This window comes from Mirounga leonina, unplaced genomic scaffold (assembly GCF_011800145.1).
Source record: "Mirounga leonina isolate KUSES-001 unplaced genomic scaffold, KU_Mleo_1.0 Mir_129, whole genome shotgun sequence".
Classification (NCBI taxonomy): domain Eukaryota; kingdom Metazoa; phylum Chordata; class Mammalia; order Carnivora; family Phocidae; genus Mirounga; species Mirounga leonina.
In genome coordinates, this window is record NW_023270323.1 from 67,868,951 (window position 1) to 67,891,055 (window position 22,105).

At 36.7% G+C, this 22,105-nt stretch overlaps 1 protein-coding gene across 1 annotated transcript in view; it reads right to left on the reverse strand.

The window, feature by feature from the left end:
- NCAPG (non-SMC condensin I complex subunit G) overlaps window positions 1–20,606 on the reverse strand; it is a 53,982-nt gene extending 33,376 nt beyond the window's left edge. The window contains exons 1-12 of the mRNA XM_035005240.1: window positions 20,273–20,606; window positions 19,157–19,360; window positions 18,017–18,245; window positions 15,676–15,821; window positions 15,307–15,391; window positions 13,678–13,870; window positions 13,051–13,200; window positions 8,032–8,172; window positions 6,923–7,046; window positions 5,650–5,736; window positions 5,154–5,333; window positions 2,510–2,620 (exon numbers count right to left, since the gene is read on the reverse strand). Of these exons, the coding sequence (XP_034861131.1) occupies window positions 2,510–2,620; window positions 5,154–5,333; window positions 5,650–5,736; window positions 6,923–7,046; window positions 8,032–8,172; window positions 13,051–13,200; window positions 13,678–13,870; window positions 15,307–15,391; window positions 15,676–15,821; window positions 18,017–18,245; window positions 19,157–19,360; window positions 20,273–20,383 (1,761 nt within the window). The 5' untranslated portion in view covers window positions 20,384–20,606. The remainder of the gene's footprint in view (window positions 1–2,509; window positions 2,621–5,153; window positions 5,334–5,649; window positions 5,737–6,922; window positions 7,047–8,031; window positions 8,173–13,050; window positions 13,201–13,677; window positions 13,871–15,306; window positions 15,392–15,675; window positions 15,822–18,016; window positions 18,246–19,156; window positions 19,361–20,272) is intronic.
- Between the last annotated feature and the right edge of the window lie 1,499 nt (window positions 20,607–22,105).

The window sequence follows — 22,105 nt, forward strand, 5'->3', positions numbered from 1 at the left end:
CTAAGTCTTCAAAACCCAATGTATTTTGACCCTTACAGCACATCTCAGTTTGGACTAATTGTTAATAGCCACAGGTTTTGTTTTTTAAAGATTTTATTTATTTGAGAGAAAGAGTACACAGAGGGAGAGTGAGAAGCAGACTCCCCGCTGAGCAGAGAGCCCGACGTGGGACTCGATCCCAGGACCCTGAGATCATGACCTGAGCCGAAGGCAGACGCTTAACCGACTGAGCCACCCAGGCGCCCCTAGACACAGGTTTTTAATAGACACATGTGGCTGGTTGCAACTGTACTAGAGAGAGCAAATCTAGAATATTCTTCCTTCCCTTTTTCACATACTTAATGTCTATTCAAAAATCAGATCAAGGTCATCTTCCCTGAATAGAGCCAATCCACTATTATAAATTCACATATGACCATATAGCTCTTTTTCATAGCACTTATCAATGGCATAACCTTCTACTTATATTTGATTGATGTCCCTCTCACTTGACCAGAAGATCTACAAGGGCAGTCTACATGTTTTGTATACCATATACACTCTATCACTGGCATTTAGTATATAGTAGATGTTCAATAAATATTTGTTCAATTAGTAACTTACGGTTTTTACTTAAAAATGGTAACTTCATTAAAATATTACAACTCCTCTAAATACCCTACTCATTTACATCCCTCTAGTTTCTTTCTTTCTTTTTTATTTATTTATTTGAGAGAGAGAATGAGAGAGAGAGCATGAGAGGGGGGAGGGTCAGAGGGAGAAGCAGACTCCCCGCCGAGCAGGGAGCCCGATGCGGGACTCGATCCTGGGACTCCAGGATCATGACCCAAGCCGAAGGCAGTTGCTTAACCAACTGAGCCACCCAGGCACCCCCCTCTAGTTTCTTTTGATCTTTAGACATAAATTGTTTTTGTATACTCAAAATCATTATGATCATTCAATTTTGTGTTCTTTCTTCACTCAAAATTGTGTATCTTTTCCAACAAGTATACAGTCTTCATATTTACTACTTCAATTGTGTCATATACGATAGTTTACCATTCTCTTGCAACAGGACCAGACATAAAGTATGCAAACAGAACTTTAAAAGTACTACTTTTCACTAAAGACATTTGCTTCACTAAGAATAAAGCTAAAATTCTAATGGCTTAGTAAAATCTTCTTTCAATCAGAAGTTCTACATTGTTGTAAACAATAATTGGTCTTCTTTACTGACTTTAGAAACTCATGACAATCCAAGGAACTTGATTTTAGATTATATTCACTGGCTGTTTTTCATTAATCCCAAGTAAAAACAATTGGGGGAGAATCCTGGAAGAGCCTGGATACATTCAAAATTTGCTTTGGATAAGTAGTGCTGGTAAAAACAATACCCTAGAGTTGCACTATGTGATTCTGTAGCCACTGACCACATGTGACTACAGAACACTTGAAATGTGATTACACCAGACTGAGATATGCTATCAAGACTTAGTATGGGGGCACCTGGGCGGCTCGATTGGTTAAGCGTCCGACTCTTGATTTCAGCTCGGGTCTTGATCTCAGGGTCGTGAATTCAAGCAAGCCCTGCACTGGGCTCCATGCTTTTTTTTACTTAAAAAAAAAAAAAGACTTAGTATGAAGAACTGAATGTAAAATATCTCAGTAGTTTAATACTGAGTAAATGATGCCATTAAAACATTTTGGGTATATCGGGTTAAATATATTAAAATTAATTTCGGGCGCCTGGGTGGCTCAGTTGGTTAAGCGACTGCCTTCGGCTCAGGTCATGATCCTGGAGTCCCGGGATCGAGTCCCGCATCGGGCTCCCTGCTCGGCAGGGAGTCTGCTTCTCCCGCTGACCCTCCCCCCTCTCATGTTCTCTCTCTATCTCATTCTCTCTCAAATAAATGAATAAAATCTTTAAAAAATAAATAAATAAATAAAATTAATTTCACCTGTTTCTTTTTAATTTTTAAATGTGGCTACAGAAAATGTAAAGTTACATGTAGTTTGCATTACATTGCTATCAGACAATGTTGTTTTACTACAGATTGCAGTATTTATGTCCCTATGCTCAATAATATGGAAATTACCTTTGAAGAGCTACTTAAGTATAAAGTCCTTTAAATATACAGGAAAAAACAAATTCCTTTCATGGGACTCACAATGTCAACAGTCTCATAGTCTTTCTATATAGCAAGATTCCAATATTTAAATATTCCTGATGTGTTTCAGTATTTCCCCTTACTATCAAAGAATGAAGATATTCTACATCTCTTTCTAGCATAATTTTTTCATACTTCTTAAAGGAATAAATATACTTATATACCAGGTCTTTTATATATATTATCTTAATTTAATCTTCACAATATGAAGTAGTCACTATATAATTTTTTTTTTACCACTTATATTTATCAGATGTTTAAGATGGTCATCTTTTTCTTCTTTGGAACTCCAAGGAACATATTACTTATGAAATGAGGAAGGAATGGGCTAAAGTATAAAGCCTCAAAGGCCACAAACATACCAAAGATTCAATGATGCCATTCATGGTTGCACCTATACCAGCTGAAGTGGACATCTGCTTCAACAGTTCATAGCACAAAATAAGACACTTCTGTAGTGTTTCAACATCATTCTAAAATGAAACACAAAATATTCTGCATTAGTAAGAATATCTTCTGTCCATCCCTTAAATGTTAGCTTTTTCAGGGCTTTGTCTAAGGCATATTATCTCCAGATATACTCCCTGGCAATCTTATCCAATTATCCAACTGCATTTACAATACATGAGCTGACCCAGCTATTTCTTAAGTTTCAGATTCATATATACAATTGCTATAAGACATTTCCTCTTGTATGTTCCACAGGCTTCTCAAACTTAAATGTCCAAAAGAGAACCAATTTATCATTACCCCAATCCCTCTTCTTGTGCTATTTCCATAAATAACACTGCCATCTACCCAAATGTCCAAACCAAAAGACCTACAATACATTCTTGACTCACTTTTCTCCCTGTTACTAATTCCTAAATACTTCTCAAATCCATCACTTCTTTCCACATCCACCATCATTGTCTTGTTCAGGCTGTAATCATATCAAGCCTACATTAATTTAACAGTCTTCAACTACTATGCCTGCCTAGGTTCTTATCACGCTGCAACCCATTTTCTGACGAAGATATAAATCTCATCCTACCACTTAAAACCTTTAGTGGTTCACCATGATCCTTGGCTAAGGCAGAAAGTTTTCAATATTGCTTATACAAGGCCTTATAAGACCTGGCCATTAATTTTTCCACTAGATTTCTCTCTTACCTCTCCCCCCTCAATTCTCTAGTCATGTGGACCTGAAGTTTTCAAACACAGCAGGTACTCTTTAACTTCTGGGCCTTCACACATGCCTTCCCATCTGCCTGCATTCCTTTAACAATTCATCAGGGAGAGACAACAGAGTGCATTAAAGGCACAAATCTAAAGCCACTTGCCTGACTTGCCTGGATTTGAATCCTGCCTCTACAATTTACTATCTGTGTGACTTTGGGCAAGTTATTTTTCCTCTATAAAATGAAAATAGCACCACCCCATAGGGTTATAGTGAGAATCAAACACTTGCGAAGTGCCTGAAGCAGTGACTACCACAGAAAAAGCATCCTGTAAATGTTAGCTTACGTTGTTATTTTTACTCAAATGTCAAGTGAAAACATTTCTTCCCCTGGGGAAGCCAACAACAGCCTACCTGGGTTAGATGCCTCTCCATTCAACCCCTATAACTTCCCCGCCTATACCATCTATTATGCCATGCTGTAAATTATACTATAATAAATTTATAACCCTTAAATAGGACAAATGAACACACAAAAGATCAAAGGAAGTCAAGTTAAACAGATGATATTAATCACGATAGGACATATTTGTTCATATTTTTCCAATTCAGACCTGGAGTTTATATTGTTTTTCAGTTTATATTTTCATTTTTCACTTTAAATCTGCTCCTCAAAGTAAAGAACCTATAATAATCCATAGACTTTGTCAAACAAAATAAGGTACTAGCTAGGAAAATAAAATTCAGGCATACTCAAAAGTGGAGTGTTTGAGCAGGGATGTCTATGGCTAGAGAGCACAAGGACATAGCACAACTTACAAAATGCTCCTGTATAGTAAACTCTTCCCTATTCAGTATTCTACTTATGAGCATACTCCAATCAGCACTTTCTAAACTGAAGTAAAATAATAATGATATTTACTACAAAAGGCAAAATTCTAAAAGACCCCCTGAAAGTTAACATCAAATATTATACTGATACCATTCTATCTTATGATAAAATATGACAAGTTTATCAAACACAATGAAGTTTAAAAAAAAATGAATGCTGTGGGCGCCTGGGTGGCTCAGTTGGTTAAGCGACTGCCTTCGGCTCAGGTCATGATCCTGGAGTCCCTGGATCGAGTCCCGCATCGGGCTCCCTGCTTGGCAGGGAGTCTGCTTCTCCCTCTGACCCTCCTCCCTCTCATGCTCTCTGTATCTCATTCTCTGTCTCAAATAAATAAATAAAATCTTAAAAAAAAAAAAAAAATGAATGCTGAAACTCAGCTTTAAGTGTTACTAGATAAAATGCTTAGTATTTCATTTAAAATAACAAAACTACTTAGCTTTTTCTAAAAACAAAAATGTAGTTAAGCTTTAAAAATTTACATGTATAATGGGATAGTTACAGAAATTCTTTTCCCAGCTAAGTCAGGAGTCTTCCACAAAGAAAAAGATGGATAGATAGATGCATATTCCTTTTCTAAAGCATTCAAAACACATACACTCTCTCGCTCAATCTCTCTCTCTCTCTCTCTCTCTCTCACACACACACACACACACACACGGAAAACACTAGAAGGCAAGTTTCCTTAGCAAGGAAGAAAGACTATATAGACTACAGAGATTAGCGTGACAATGGAGCAAATAAAGTCCTAGTTATAATAATTAAAGCTAATTGAGGCCTTTCAAAGTCTAAGATAAAAAGAAACAAGAGAAAAAAATTATTTTCATGTTAATTCATGATACTTCTAAAAAGTCCTCCAAATAAATATATTCTGGCAGATTTGAGTTAAGAAAGAAAATAAAGTGTAGTTGAGATGATTAATAACAGCTGAAATTTAGTATGATAAAGTAATCTATACCTTCTCTATATGGACTTCTTTGATTTCAAGTTGCTCTGTCTCTTTCAATAGGTTTATTTTGGCATCTTCTAATGCTTTTATTTCTTCTTTTAATTCTGATGCTTGATTAAAATCCTGTAAGTTAATGCAATTTTCCAAAGCTTCTTTTGCCTCAATAAGTTTAACTTTTATTTCTGCCATCTAAGGAAAGATATAAATTGCTTTAACAAAAACTATTATTATGAACATCTATAGCAAACTAAAGAGTAATACTTAACATCATGACACCATATACAACAACAGCCATATACAAAAAAGTCATAGTCTTCCTGATCCAAAGAAGGGCAAATCTTCCAAACTGCATAATCTGGTAACATTTTAGATACTCTTATAGTTTAACAGTTAATCAATAATTTGACTCTGTGAGAACAATTTTGAAAATGTAGAGCAAGAGGAAACAAAAGACTTGCATGGCTACGTTATACTCAAGCATTTATTTAATTTAGAAGAAATTTACCTTGAGTTCTTTCTTTCTTGCATCAGCTGGATCACCAGCACCAACAGTAACAATGGGCGCCCTAATCTCTGAGATAATTTCTGTAACCTGATAAGTTAGAATTCAGAGTACATGCTTTAATATATGTTCTATATCATAAAATGAATCAAACTGCTACACAGAACTCCAAATAGTATCCACAATCTCTTTAAAAATAGAGCAAAACAGAGTAAAACAGCACACATTCTACTTGCTAGACAATTTTGGGGAAAGAAATGACCAAACAATATACCTGACTAAAAACTCTAAGATTATGAGAAGGTAAATAGGCACATAGACATTGAAGATAAATTCTCTCATATAATGCTTGAAAAACAAAGAAAAATGAATATAGTATCTAATCTTAGGCACCAAAAACTAGAATTCTGTCTATAATCCTCAACTCCCTCCCTTGTTTAGCTCCACGGGAGTTAAATATAGAAAAATAGAATACTCTTTTATTCTTCCTTTGGGTATACAATGCATAAATAATGACAGCCTAACTAAAGACTTTCCTTTCAGAGCCACTGGGACACAACAGTTGGCTGATTCAGGAAAAGGCTACATCCCAAATGAAGGTACTTAAGCAGATGTTGGATAACCACTAACTGGGAATGTTGCATGTTGTAGAAAGGATTTATGTGTAAGTATGTATAAGAAGGGGTTGGAAAAGACAACCCTGAATTAATTTGCAACTCAGAGATTGTATGAATTGATGAAAAGCACTGATACGGGTCTTTTTGGCTAGCCCAGAAAAAATAATACTTGGCAATAGTATTATAACAGATAACATTTATTTCTGTATTTACCAAGCACTTGATGAACACTATTTCATTGAACAAGGTAGATTTTATTGTTATTCGCACTTTGCAGACAAGTAAAAAGGCTAAATTAAGTAACTTGCTCAAAGTCACAAAGCTAGAAAGTAGCAGAAGGGATCTGAACCTAAGTGCGTCTAATTTGAGCCAGCTCTCAAACACTCTAGTGACTAAGACATATGTGTCCCCTCTTCCCTAACTTGTTCCATTTCAAACTGATTCAACAGAATGATAGGAAGAGAAGGAGATGATTTTTCAAATGTGTGTGTGGGAGAGAGATTTAGTTTTAAGAAGTCTAAAAACTTAATATACAAGACTAAAACAAAAGGCAATTAAAGATAAATAAAGCAAAAAATACTGAAAAGAAAACAAGACAATCCTCAATATCATTGACCAAAACCTTTTAACCTTTATGAACAATTAAGAAAATTACTTACAATTTGTGTTCTCTTATTATCATCCATAACGATGCAGAGCAATCTCTCAACAAGAAAAGAAAGTAGGGATACCGGGGTTGTGGGTAGAGTAAGAATCTCCTGTAAAACAGCCAGTAGTCCTTTCCTGCATTCAAAAAGAACTATTTTCACTTAAACATGATGGTAGAAACACATTTTATCTCTAACATTTCATTTATTCTGCAGACTTAATTTTATTTATCTCAGTTCTTTTTTATCACCATAGGTACAAAAAAATTATGTATAGACTAGGTCAAAAATTTATGTTCTGCAAAAAAAAAAAAAAATTTTTATAAAGACCCTACAATCTGTCATAAATCAACACGATGAAATGAAAAACATCAGAAGTGAATCAAATCTTTAGAGAGTATTACTAGCCTTCTCTGTAATAGAGATTTTTAAGCAAAATCTGCAATTTTATTGATTTATTCTGAAAAAATTGAATTATTTCCATATATATATGAACAAAATGGATACAAACTGCACAGGTCTACCTATATGCATATTTTTGCCCATAAATATAGTATAGCACAATTCCAGAAATACAATACAGTACTTTATTTTCTCTTCCTTAAATTTTCTTAATAACATTTTTCTCTAGCTTACTTTATTTTAAGAATATGGTATATAATACATATAATATAGAAAATCATGTTAATCAACTGTTTATGTCAATTTTTATGTTTATGCTTATTGGTAAGGCTTTTAGTCAATAGGCTATTAATAATTAGGTTTTTGAGAGGTCAAAAGTTATATCTGGATTCTGACTCCAGAGAGGGGATGGGGGACCAGCACCCTTACCCCCTCCCCGTGTTGTTCAAGAGTCAATTATATGTATGTATGTGTGTGTGTGTATGTATATATATATACACACACATATATGTATGTATACACAGAGAGACAGAGAGAGAGAGAGAAAGGGTGTATTTCCTGTTAGATATTACATGTGTAAGAGGAAAAAGAAAACTCTTTATTGTACTTTAGAGAGCTAGGTTAAATATAAATATACTTAATCATACCGTAACAAGACTATATTTCAATACAGGATGTTAGAAGAGCAAATTAGGACAAGGGTTAATATTTAGACATACCTTCCTCCTTCTTCACTTGTATCCAAAGACTTGATAATTAGAATTAACTGTTGACCTATAAATTCTTTTGACATCAAATTTCCAATATAAGAAAAATCATTTTTCATTTCATCTTTAACAACTGGGATACTCTGAATATAACTAAAACAAGCAGAAAAAATAAAATGTAAAATCTGTTAAAAAAAAAAAACATTAGCTCCCCATGAGGTCAGAAAAGGGTCTTTTTCAGTTCATATTACTTCAAATATATGGATGTTTATACCACATTATTCTAATTTGGCCTAAAGAATAAACTCTATGCTATTGTTATGAACTTTTGTAAACAAACTTATGGGCTTGAATCAAAAAGAATTTGGAAAATATACTCAATAAAGATTCAAATTTCTTATGGGAAATTTTCAAAAGGCACATATTTGACTCTCAAATTGATAACATTATTTCAATGTCACCAATATTTTTTTTTATTCTTATGTTAATCCCCATACATTACATCATTAGTTCTAGATGAAGTGTTCCATGATTCATAACACCCAGTGCTCCATGCAGAACGTGCCCTCCTCAATACCCACCACCAGGCCAACCCATCCTCCCACCCCCCTCCCCTCTAGAACCCTCAGTTTGTTTTTCAGAGTCCATCGTCTCTCATGGTTCGTCCACCCCTCCGATTTCCCCCACTTCATTCTTCCCCTCCCGCTACCTTCTTCTTCTTTTTTTTTTTTTCTTAACATATATTGCATTATTTGTTTCAGAGGTACAGATCTGAGATTCAACAGTCTTGCACAATTCACAGCGCTTACCAGAGCACATACCCTCCCCAGTGTCTATCACCCAGTCACCCCATCCCTCCCACCTCACCCCCCACTCCAACAACACTCAGTTTCCTGCGATTAAGAATTCCTCATATCAGTGAGATCATATGATACATGTCTTTCTCTGACTTATTTCACTCAACATAATACCCTCCAGTTCTATCCACGTCATTGCAAATGGCAAGATCTCATTCCTTTTGATGGCTGCATAATATTCCATTGTATATATATACCACATCTTTATCCAGTCATCTGTCAATGGACATCTTGGCTCTTTCCACAGTTTGGCTATTGTGGACATTGCTGCTATAAACATCGGGGTGCATGTACCCCTTCGGATCCCTACTTTTGTATCTTTGGGGTAAATACCCAGTAGTGCAATTGCTGGATCATAGGGTAGCTCTATTTTCAACTTTTTGAGGAACCTCCATACAGTTTTCCAGAGTGGCTGCACCAGCTTGCATTCCCACCAACAGTGTAGGAGGGTTCCCCTTTCTCCGCATCCCCGCCAACATCTGTCGTTTCCTGACTTGTTAATTTTAGCCATTCTGACTGTCACCAATATTTTCAATTAGAGTCCTGGATCCCTTTAATAAAAACTCAGTTTTTCATAAAGAGCTAGTCTTCACTCATCATCCCTAACTGACCATTATTCTTTTGCTTAAAAGAATAGTAATAATTAATACCAATTATGCAAGTAATCCATGAATACAATGACCTTTTAAAAAAAATCAGAAAAATAGACCTTCATGAATTTGTATTATCCTTGCTTAGGGGCCCTACTAATATCTGTATTGTTCTTATTTTAGTGTAGATACTCCTAAACAAGCACCATCTACTACCCTTTTATTCTTACTATCACTGCCCAACTTAAAGCCTTTTACAAACCTCACCTAGATAAAATTCAACAGCCTATCAAAAGGTCTCCCTTTTTTGTGTGATCAAAAAAAAAGCTACTTAAAGGTAGAATTAGGAGTTTAAGCTTAGACAACTAGGTGCTTTTAGGCTATAAGTAATATGAAAAACAATCCTGATGAAAAATGTCATTTTTTAAATGTCAACAAAAATCAAGTTATAAAAACTGCAGAACTATGTCTGATGAATAAACTGACTTGTCTTTAAAATGACAACCAAGAGTAAATAAAAGCTCACAAATCTCTGGCCATGAGATTAGGACTTCCAATGGTATCAGCACTCTGGGTTCCAGTAGAAAACTAAAGGAAAGAAACTAATAATTATCAAAATCATTAGCTTAGTAGTTGCTGGTTTCTGACAAGCTAAAAAACCTTCACTCATCTTTGAATCCTCCCCTCCCCTTTGAGTACTTTTCCACTCTAGCTTTAGCACAATGCATGCATCAAGACAGAGGGTATTTTTTAAAATAAATTCAAAGAGTAGTTGGTTCATTAATAGGTTACAAATCTCGAACTGCATAAATACAACTCAAAATGGACCCACCGATTTTAATTACCATGAAATCATCTTTTTAACCATTTTTAAACATATTCATTACAATGAAGAGACCACTCAAGAATAAGAAAGCCTTTTTCTTATTCTTAAAGCTCTCTCCAAGAATTTAGACTTAAGGTCACTTTCTAAAAATTATGTTGGTGTCTCTTTTTCTTCCTCAAATTTGACAAGCCTAATTTAATATCCCTGATTTCTTCCTTTATGTGAATACCTCATTTAACAGGAAATTGTTTCATATCAGAATTCTGAGTCACTACCTCTTTCTGCTACAGAATGTCTGAAAATATATCTCTGAGATTATCAGGAAATAGTTTTTCCATTTAATTTTGTTTCTGTACCTGAATAAGCTAATCCTATCTAGTGACGTTGCCCCAAAAAGAAAACCACTCTATTTCTCAAGTATTTTTCAATAATAATTAAAATACAATTTTTAAAGTTTTCTTCTTTATAAATGAAAAAAGCTGATTAAAAGCTACCTATTTCAAAACTCACAGATTAAGTGACAGAGGAAATACAAGAATCCCTGACTTCTCAGAGCCAGAAGAACCAAGCTCCCTACCTGTTGATTTCAGTAACTAAGAGTTAATCTGTGAGGTAATCCTTGAGGAGAGGCTTTCCCTCTGTTACTTAAATATTTATTTCCTCATATTTTCTTTATTTTCTATGAACATTTATTACTTTTATATTAATTCATATTATTAAGCATTGCATCAAATTCATTCGTTTTGGACATACTACAACATGGCTCAAACAGCATTATAACGAATACTCTAAATACTGAAATCTGAAATAATTACTATTGAAACAGGAGATTCACACATATTTTTTATGCTGTTACTATGAACTCAGGTTGTAAGTTTCCATTTTGGCTCACATTTAAGATATTTATCCTTGATTCAATATTTTGCATACAAATTAAAATGCACTTATAGTTTTGCCTCCTAACTTACATGGAATCATTATAAGCAAAAGCAGAATACTACATTCTATACAAAGAGAATTCAGGCCTGTAATTCATGTTATATGGAAGAAGCTTTTTAAAAAATGCATCAAAAGCATAAAGTTAAAAATCTACACACCAAAATCTATCAAAATATATATAACTTTTGGCCCAGCAATTCCACTTCTGGGAATCAACCCCACAAAATCCCAACATACATAAAATGTATGGTCTAACACAACTTTGTCAGTGAAAACTGGAATCATGCTAAATGTCCATTGACAGAGAAGTAAATTAATTGCCATCATAAATTGATTTTATGATTGCCAATTGATTGCCATCATACTATGGGATGATACGTTGTTAAGAGTGTGATAAATTTGGGGCGTCTGGGTGGCTCAGTTCGTTAAGCGACTGCCTTCGGCTCGGGTCATGATCCTGGAGTCCCGGGATCGAGTCCCACATCAGGCTCCCTGCTCAGCAGGGAGTCTGCTTCTCCCTCTGACCCTCCTCCCTCTCATGCTCTCTGTCTCTCATTCTCTCTCTCGCAAATAAAAAAAAAAAAAAAAAAGAGAGAGTGTGATAAATTTATATGCACCAACATATAATGATCGCAGATATAAGTAGCTGGGGAAAAACCCCAAATATGTATAGTGTGCTATGTTTAAAATGTAATTTATTTTTTTATAATACATTTAAAATGTAATTTATGTATTTTAATGTATGTGTATATAAATGTAGAGAAAGAGGTCTGAAAGTGTATACGCCAAATTGTTAAGTCTAAGATAAATGGAACTGAGGAATTAGGAGATGAAAGGAAAATTCCACATTTTTCTTCTATATATTTCTGTATTTGAATTTTGACAAGAATTGCATTCATGTTTTACTTGGTAATTTTAAAGTGAAATGAGAATAATTAAGAAAAAGGTATATTTTGAAAAAACTTTTTAAAAAACAAAAAGCCAAATGGTGACAGTTTTAATTAATATTAAACTAGCCACAAAGGTTCACCTTGTCAGTTGGAAAAGTATGGCCCATGCACCAGATACAGCCTGCTGCTTGTTTTCATACAGTTTGCAAGCTAAATGGAAGCTTATTTATACATGGATGTATACACATATACATTTGAAAATATATACAGATGAAAATTACATAAAATTAAAATTTTAGTGTCCATAAAAGTTGAAAGAAGTTTTATTAGAAAACAGTTACAATCATTCATCATATATTCTTTGGCTGCTTTTGCACACCCACAGCAGAGCTGTCATTGCGACACAGGTCCACAGACTAAAATAGTTACTATCTGACCCTAAGAAAAGGTTTGCCAACCAATTTCAAAGAGTAACATATCATCATTATCAACTTTATGGAGAAATGTTCATAATCACATCCTAACGGTTTTTATTTTTTTATTTTTTTAAAGATTTTATTTATTTATTTGAGAGAGAGAGAATGAGAGAGCACATGAGAGGGGGAGGGTCAGAGGGAGAAGCAGACTCCCTGTCGAGCAGGGAGCCCGATGCGGGACTCGATCCAGGATCATGACCTGAGCTTAACCAACTGAGCCACCCAGGCACCCCATCCTAACGGTTTTAAGGAATGTCCCTAAACATACTGACTTTTTACTCTTTCAGTGTTCTGTCCAGCACAGAATATTCTTCAGACTCAATGCACATTCTTATTTATCCCTGCCTAGCCAAATAACTGACCCCTGATCAAGCATGACTTTGAGGGAGGGGGCTACACGGTTGACACACACAGGAACAAAAGTACTATCCGAACAAAAAGAAAAAATTTTACCTTAGTAAATACTCTGCATACACTATGGGCTCTGGCAAAATTTGCTCCAAAAATTCTTCACCTTCATCTCCTTTTGATTTCACATACTCACAAAGGACACGCCAATACAAAGCATTTTCAGGAGTTAATGTTTCCACTGGAATCAGTTTCCTTCATTTAAAAGGGAGAGAATAAGAGAAAGAATAATCTTAAAATTAAAAATTTGAATGGAGTATAAAAAATGGGAAATAAAAAGCAGACCTGATTTATAACCAGCATCCTTTTAATTGCAAAGTCATTAACTTATCCACCCACACACAAATGAAAATATTTAGAGCAAAAGAAAAAAAAAAAAGAATCAAACAAGCAAGCATACAATAGGGAAGCATGTCGTTGGACTTTCCATGGTAAGCTAATGCAAAAATCAAAGTAACAAAATGGGAAAAAAAAAGAATGCAGCTAAAGTAGTCTATGATAAGGTAGTGAGTTCTTACACAAGAGGGATAAATGAGAAAAGACATCCATCAGAGTAAAGAAAACACAAGTGAGGTAGATAAAAGCTATTGAAACAATCCGAAGTAATCAGAAAAGGACTAATTTTAATTGGAGAAGTTCACGAGTATCACATTTCAAGTAATGAATATATACCTGCCATCATTATTTTTACAGATTTCTGCCAGTTCATTAAGAGGAGCCACTGAAAATAAGGCATTGAGAACAGAGACTGCCACTTCAGGAGAATTTTCCACATCTAACCGATGAAGCAACTCTAATATATTTCCTTCAGTGAAACGTAACCAGCCTTGGAGAAGATGCTTCTGCATTGCTTGTTTCACAGCATCTGTTAAGTCATTTGAAATATAAGTGAACAGAGGCTCCCTCTAGCTTCCATTTCCTGTATTTTGTCTGTATTAATGACCTTTTATCAGATTAATGTTAACATAAAATCAGTATTTATAATAAAAATGAGAAGAGACTAAGAACAACAAAGAAAAATACCGAAGAAAAAAAAAGGTACAATAATATTGCAAAAATCACTATGCTGCTCACTTCTAATAAAAATGGAAAAGGCCCGGGACGCCTGGGTGGCTCAGATGGTTAAGCATCTGCCTTCGGCTCGGGTCATGATCCCAGGGTCCTGGGATCGAGCCCCACATCGGGCTCTGTGCTCAGCAGGGAGCCTGCTTCTCCCTCTCCCTCTGCCTGCCTGTCTGCCTACTTGTGATATCTCTCTCTCTCTGTCAAATAAATAAATAAAATCTTTAAAAAAAAAAAAAAAAAAAAATGGAAAAGGCCCAAACCAATACCCAATCACTATTACGGCCTACAAAAATATCTGCATTCCTTCTCCCCAGGGTTCATGGGGCTTCAGTGTTAGTCCTGACATTATGATAGCGATTATTTCACCTGATGCCTGACTTCATCTATTACACGATTGTTATTTGCAGTAGTGAATCATAAGCATGTATCACTGAACAAACTTTATTCTTAGTTTTTTAAGAAGTCATCCTCCCAGTCATTAGTCCTCTGACAATGTTTTGAAACTCAAGTTTTCTTGCTACAGCAAAATTAAGCTATCTTAGTCTTCTCATGGGGATTGGAAATTTAAGATATATTGTTCCTCATTACTCCTGTGAGCAGTCTCTAGTTTTAACAGAGAGAAAAAGAAAAAAAAAAAAAAAGGAAAATTATGCTAGTCTGATCATTCTTAATTTCTGTCCCCACAGTACAGCACACATTCTTATCAAGCTATACACAAAGGGGAGGGTGCCTGGGTGACTCAGTCAGTTAAGAGTCTGCCTTTAGGTCAGGTCATGATCCCAGGGTCCTGGGATCAAGCCCTGTGTCAGGCCTTATGGGGCGGGGCGGTTGCTTCTCCCTTTCCCTTGGCTCCTCCCCCCACTCTCATGCTTTCTTTCTTTCTCTCTCAAATACAAAAAAAAAGGAAGAAAGAAAAGATATACACAAAGGGAATAGATAGCACTTTTTTAGAAGAGAGTTGAAAAAGAGTTCCTGCCCTCTGATATAAATTAGCTATATAGCCTTGAGATATAGTTTCACCTGTAAAACACAGGAAAATTAAAACAAACACTGCTCCTTTAACTACCAGGATCTTTAACCCTTTGAAATGTTTTCTACATGGTGTACCAAGCTAAATTTTGACAGGCTGTGTCATTGATGGGCTTACTTGACATAATTAAGGACACATGTTTTCTAAATCTTCTAAGTCTACTAAACCAAAATCTGATGTTTTGTATATACAGAAGTCTATCTTACCTGATCTGTCATTAAGACCTTGTTGAAGGAGCATTACTCTCTGAGCAATGGACAGAGCTCTCATATGAACCTTTTCAGCTAAAACCTTAAAGAGATAGTAATAATAATAAGGTGGTCATTAAACTCAACATAGTCTACATATTTCATAACTAATAATATCTCCTTCATCTAAGAAAATAACCCAGAATTTCCAAAACAAATATCTGGTAACACACTTAATGTAATAAGAGTATACCTAAATTATTTATACTTTCTATCCATAAAAATCTCATAAAAATCCATAAAAATTGAAGAAATCATTATTACATGCCAAATATTTTTCAAAAGTATTTTAAGAATATGTCTACACAAGTTATTAGGCTTATTTACCTGATAAGCCAGCTTTCTGACAGTCTCTTTCACATCCTTGGTGCGCCCCACAATTTTTGGCAAAGTCTTTGCTGATGGTGCAATACATGATAACACTGCACGCCTAACTTCTGGATTTGAATCATTTTCAATCAAAGTAGCATATGCTAAAAATAGAGCAATACATTTTAGTACACTAAAGAAATATTATTTATTTAACCATAGTCATAAGATAGCCCACATTTTGGTATTTGACAATATCTTTAAAATAATAAAGATAATCAATTTTTAGTCTTACACATTTAATTTTAGCGGAAGATTTTTTTCCTGCCAACTTCCCTTAAAAAATAAATTAAGAAATTTGTCAAAAGACTAGGCACAGGGGCGCCTGAGTGGCTCAGTCGTTAAGCGTCTGCCTTCGGCTCAGGTCATGATCCTAGGGTCCTGGGATCAAGCCCCACATCGGGCTCCCTGCTCCGCGGGAAGCCTGCTTCTCCCTCTCCCACTCCCCCTGCTTGTGTTCCCTCTCTCGCTGTGTCTCTCTCTGTCGAATAAATAAATAAAAAAAATCTTAAAAAAAAAAAAAAGACTAGGCACAAAGTCTAAAACTAAAAACAAAGAGCCCTAAAGATCATGTAAAATCCATCAATAAGATTGTCTTTTTTTTTTTTTTTAAGATTTTATTTATTCATTTGAGAGAGAGCACATGAGAGGGGGGAAGGTCAGAGGGAGAAGCAGACTCCCTGCTGAGCAGGGAGCCCAATGCAGGACTCCATCCCAGGACTCCAGGATCATGACCTGAGCCAAAGGCAGTCACTTAACCAACTGAGCCACCCAGGCACCCCGAGATTATGTCTTTGTTACTCTTCAAAATCTAAAAGAAAGCCTAGTATAGCAGGCAGTTTATTTTAAAGTAATAAGGTTTTATAAAGGGCTCATTATTTTGATTTTTAATGAGTCCTAAAGAAGGATGTAACTTCTAATTTTACTCCCTGAAACAAAATCCATTTCCTGTTATTTAAATGTTTATTCAACTCTACTTCTCAAATTTTCCCCAGCTTTATAATTACTTGTTGACTATTAAACATTTATTTTGTACAATATTATTATGTGTACCATTTAACACCAAAAAATATTAACTATCATCAGTTATCAAAACTGATTATAAAGCTATTAACAGGGACAAAGAAAAAAATGAAAATGTGCCCAAAATGTAGCTAGGCATGTATGGAAAAGTGGAATATGACTATCTTTACGAGCCCAGAGGTAGAGAAAAATTTCTTAAATAAAAGAAAGTGCAAATCAAAAGAAAGAAAGGAAGAAAAGGGAAAAAAGTGCAAGTCATAAAGGCAGAGACTGATTAATTTTGACATTAGGAATTTCTGTCTAACAGAAGATATCCCAAAGAGGGTGAAACAAAGAGCCATCTAAAGTTGAAAAAAATCTACAATTCACACAACTCCAAAATTTCTTTCCAGAATAAGAACTCCAGTAAATCAATATGACAAACAGAAAAATGAGAACACATTAATAGGCATTATATAGAAGAAATACAATTGACTGTTAAATATATGAAAAGATGCATAAAAGGATATATTTCATACATACAACCAGATAAACAAAAATTTTTAAATCTGACAATATCTAACACTGGAGAGAATATGGATAAATGAATGTTTTTATGCACGGTTACTGGGAGTATTAATTAGTAAACGGTTTTGTAGAACACTTGTACCTTATCTAATAAAGCTGAATGTGCACATATCCTAACAAATCCACCCTAGGTACACACCCCAGAAAAAACTATTTAAGCTGTGCACCAGAAGCCATGATAAGGAAGTTCATAGCAACAACACCATTTTTTTCAGAACAAAATAACTGGAAACCAGATAGTCTGTCATTATTAGAATAATTAGCTGTGTTAACAATTCATTCCACAGAATGTTTAAGACAGTAAATATATCAACATGGATGAATGTTACAATTATAAATAATTATTAGAAAGCACAGAAAAGTATGACTCATATAGCATACAAAACGATAGGCAAAACTTTTTAGAGACACACACATGTGGCTAATTGTTTAAACAGAAAGACAAGAGAGTAATTAACCCAAAATTCAGGATAATCGTTAACTCTGAGAGTGGGGTGGGACGTAAGGTAGTCTTCAAAGGCACTGATGATGTTCTATTTTTTTAAGTTGGGTGGTGGCTACTTGAGTATTTTTAAAAATCATATATATATATATATATATATATATGACCTATACTATTCCACATAGAGAAAAAAAAAAAAAACACCTCTCTACTGAGAATTTAACAAAGTCAAGGAAACTGAAAAAGATTTTAGGAAGCTACACATACCATTAACGACTGGACATTCATCATCTTTGGGATCCTGAAGTCGTGAAAGAGCCAGAACTGCCTGTATCCTCACATTTGGAATTTTATCTTTCAATCTAATAAGCATGGCTTCATTAATTTTATCAAACAAATCATCATCAATCTGGGCATTTTCTGGCATACTTCCCAAGAGCTTGTTTATGAGCTGGCACACTCTAAATCTAACTGCATTGCTGTTTGCTTCATGAGACTGAAACAGGAACAAATCAAAATTTATTTGCAATCACATACCATTTGAATTGTTTAGAATTCAGGAAGTTACAAAAGTAATTCATTACTCGCAGAGAAACTACAATGCTACGTTAATCCATATGCATACTAAAAGTATTAAAATATGCACAATCCAGGGCGCCTGGGTGGCTCAGTTGGTTAAGCGACTGCCTTCGGCTCAGGTCATGATCCTGGAGTCCCGGGATCGAGTCCCGCATCGGGCTCCCTGCTCGGCAGGGAGTCTGCTTCTCCCTCTGACCCTCCTCCCTCTCATGCTCTCTGTCTCTCATTCTCTCTGTCTCAAATAAATAAATAAAATCTTTAAAATATATATATATACATATACACAATCCAAAGTAAGTATAAGCTAAATTACAAGAGCATACTTCTCTTTGTAGAAATTTTTACTTTACTTCTAAAATAAAGAACTCATTTATTTATTTATTTATTTTAAAGATTTTATTTATTTATTTGACAGAGAGAATGAGATAGAGAGAGAGAGCATGAGAGGGGGGAGGGTCAGAGGGAGAAGCAGACTCCCTGCCGAGCAGGGAGCCCGATGCGGGACTCGATCCCGGGACTCCAGGATCATGACCTGAGCCGAAGGCAGTCGCTTAACCAACTGAGCCACCCAGGCGCCCCTAAAATAAAGAACTCATTTAAAATGATGTGAGAAGTGGCAAAGAGAGCTCATTAAAAACTTAACGCCGCATTTATTTTAAGTCCATTTCTTAATCTTAATGACAGTTCTAGTATTTCCTATAAAAGGCAGACTCATCCACATCTTCTCAGTTACTAAATACTTCATTCTCTAAAACATACAAACTCCCATGGCCCTTTTAATATAATAAAGTTTTCTACAACACTTCCCCAAAGTTCCAGTTTTCATACCTTTAAAAGAAAGGTAAACAAATAATTTAAAATGCCACCATCTTCCTCTTCCTCATCATCTTCCATATCTGACTGGTGAAATGAAGTAACAAACTTGGCTGCAAAGTCTACTACTCTCTCCACCGCTGGTTCACGTTTATAGACCACCATAGCATATTTAAGATAATGGACAAACTCCTCATGAAAAACCGTTTTAACGTCCATCTGAAAGACAAAAGAGAAACCCTGCACAAACTGCACTGATATAATCCCTTTTTCCCAACAGGACCCTAAGACTGCTTAAAGTACTAGTCGTAACTCAAACTGAAATCATTATTTAGTAAACTCAGGTGAGTTTCCAAACTATCAAAGGAAAAAAAATTGCACAGATCTCTCTCCAGAGAAATGCACTTCTCCAAGGAAGAAAACAAACGTGAATGTTGACAGTGAAAGGATCCCTTTGACTTTAATACCCTCTAAATTCTCAATATGCCTTGGTGCCAGTTTAGTAAAAATATGCTTCTTCATGAAACAACTCAAAATCAACAATGGCTTTCATATTTTACCACATTTAGCCTTACTCTTACACAGCGATTTCCTTTTGATACAACGTTCACATCCTATCTCATATCCTGAAACCCGATTATACTGACTTACAATTTTTCTTGGACCTCAAGGTAATTTTCCCGAAACTCACTGTCCTGTTCTTCTCACGGCACCACTCAAAACAGCATTTACTTAAATAGGAAGAGCCGGGTCCTAATGGTTAATTTGTTATTTGGTGATTCGATTCTATTTAACTGTGAATAATCTGGCGTTCCTGATGTGGGCGGTGACCTGAGGGACAACAACCGCTGAGCCACCCCGCTCAGGATCCACCCAGCGGCCCAACACTTGGCGCCCGGTCGCCCCGGTGCTCGTAAACGTTGCTCTCCAAATTCACAAAGAATTAACGGTCCGCGCCGGAGGCCGCTGGGGAGAGGGGGTGCCCGGGCGACCTGGGGCAGGTCTCCAGACCTCTCCGAACTGGGTCGGGAGGTTCGGAAGGTTGGAGTCCGGAGGGCCACGGGAGGCCCCTGGGGGACGCTGGTCCGGGGAGGGCGAGGGGCGGCGGCCGAGGCCCGGGGCCGCGCTTACCGTGCGGTAGGTGCGGCTCAGCGCCACCACCAGCTTCGCCTGGTTCTGGTGCGGCTGCTGCGCCAGCTGAAAGGCCTCCTTAACCGGCAGCAGCTTCTTCTCCGCCCCCATGGCGCCGGCACCCGGCCGGGACGAGCCCCGTCCGCTCCGGGCTGCAGGGTGCCTACGGCCCGCAGGTCAAGTTTACAGAGCCGCCGCGGGTTCCGGTCAGCAGGCAGCTGAGCACCCAGGGTGGAGTTACCGCCAGAGCGTTCAAATAATTCCCGCGGGGGAAGGAAATACCGCGAGACTGCCGCGAGAGCGGGAAGAGATGGATCCCTCCCTGAACTACGGCAGTTTGGGCGCATGCGCTTAGGTTCTGCGCCGCGGTTTTCCGAGTGGGAAGTGGCGTTTGTAAGGGGAGGGGGCGTCGGCTCGTCTGCTTGCCGAGCCGTGGTGCTACTGTCCGGGCGGAGCTCGTGGTGCTAGACCTAGCTGGGTCGTGCAGCTGGGCGTGGGGCGAGAAAGAAGCAAGGATCCTCCATGGGTGAGAACAGGGAATCCGCTGAGGGGAACAGTTCCTGCTCCGGCTAAAGGGGAGCAGGGGATCCCGGGCGTAAGGGTTCGTGTGGAGATCCGTCGAGAAGGGAAAGAGGGCGTGCTGGAGGCTGGGCAGCGTCCCGGCTTCCGCTGAGAAAGCGGACGTTCCCGATCTGCTGAGGGGGACGTTACGAGGTGTCCTGACGGAAGCGGGCCTCTGTCATTTTAAACCTTAGGGCCTCGGCTGGTGGGGGGTCTGCAAGAGGGAGGCAGTCTGGGAAGAGCTGCGAAGAGAGGCATGATTCAGTTTAGACCTAGCTTACTCTAGAGGCACCAGCTTTCGAGGCCTAGTTTACAAAGGTGCATGACGACAACGTATTCAACAAAGGAGAACTCAGGGGGTGGTGTTCAGGGTGGTGGTAAAGATGAAGAAATTTGGAGTGCCTTCGAGCAGGAACTAGGTCTTTAAACTTAAAAAAAAAATGGTATTCTATCAGACGAAAACGAACATCTCTGTACCTTTTTCCTTTTGAATTACCTTCTCTCTCCTGCATTAACGGCTTTTCTGAACTCAACTGTTTCATGTATGAATGACATATGAATAAGTCTCTGAATAAATATACTGTGTTGTTTTCATGTTCTAACATTATATAAATCATCATTTGCAAACAAAATAATCCTTTGCAACTTGCTTTTTTCAATTAATATTGTTTTTGAGGTTTATTCATATGGATACTTTCATAATACTAACTTACACCTTATGGACCCTTATTTGCCAGACACTGTTGTAAGCACTTTACTTCATTCAGTCCTTACAAACAGCCCCAGTAAGGTAACTTCTAGCTTCTTTTAAGATGAGGAAACTGAGGCACAGACGGTTTCTATAGTATTCTGTTCTATGAATATTTGATAATTTATTCATCCATTCTCTTGCTTCATATTATACATACAACGTAAGTATTCAAATGCTAGTTAAAGTAATGAATATGGTAGCATTTGGGTTGCCTATAATTTCAAAATTACCAGGAGGTCCAATTCTGAAAAGGCAAAAAAGGATGAGTATTTTAGGTTAATCAGCTGGAACAAAAGCATAGAGGCCCAAGAATCTATAGGATATACTGCTAGCATAATCTCACTGTAGATAAAATGTAGAATGCCTGGAAAGCTGTGGAGAAAGCTAGAAAGGGCATTAATTTATTAACCAAATATCCAAATATTATTATTTCAACATATAATCAGCAAATTATTAATGAAATGATTTACATTCTCTTTTTTTCCCTACTAAGTCTTTGAAATTCGGTGTTATTTTACACT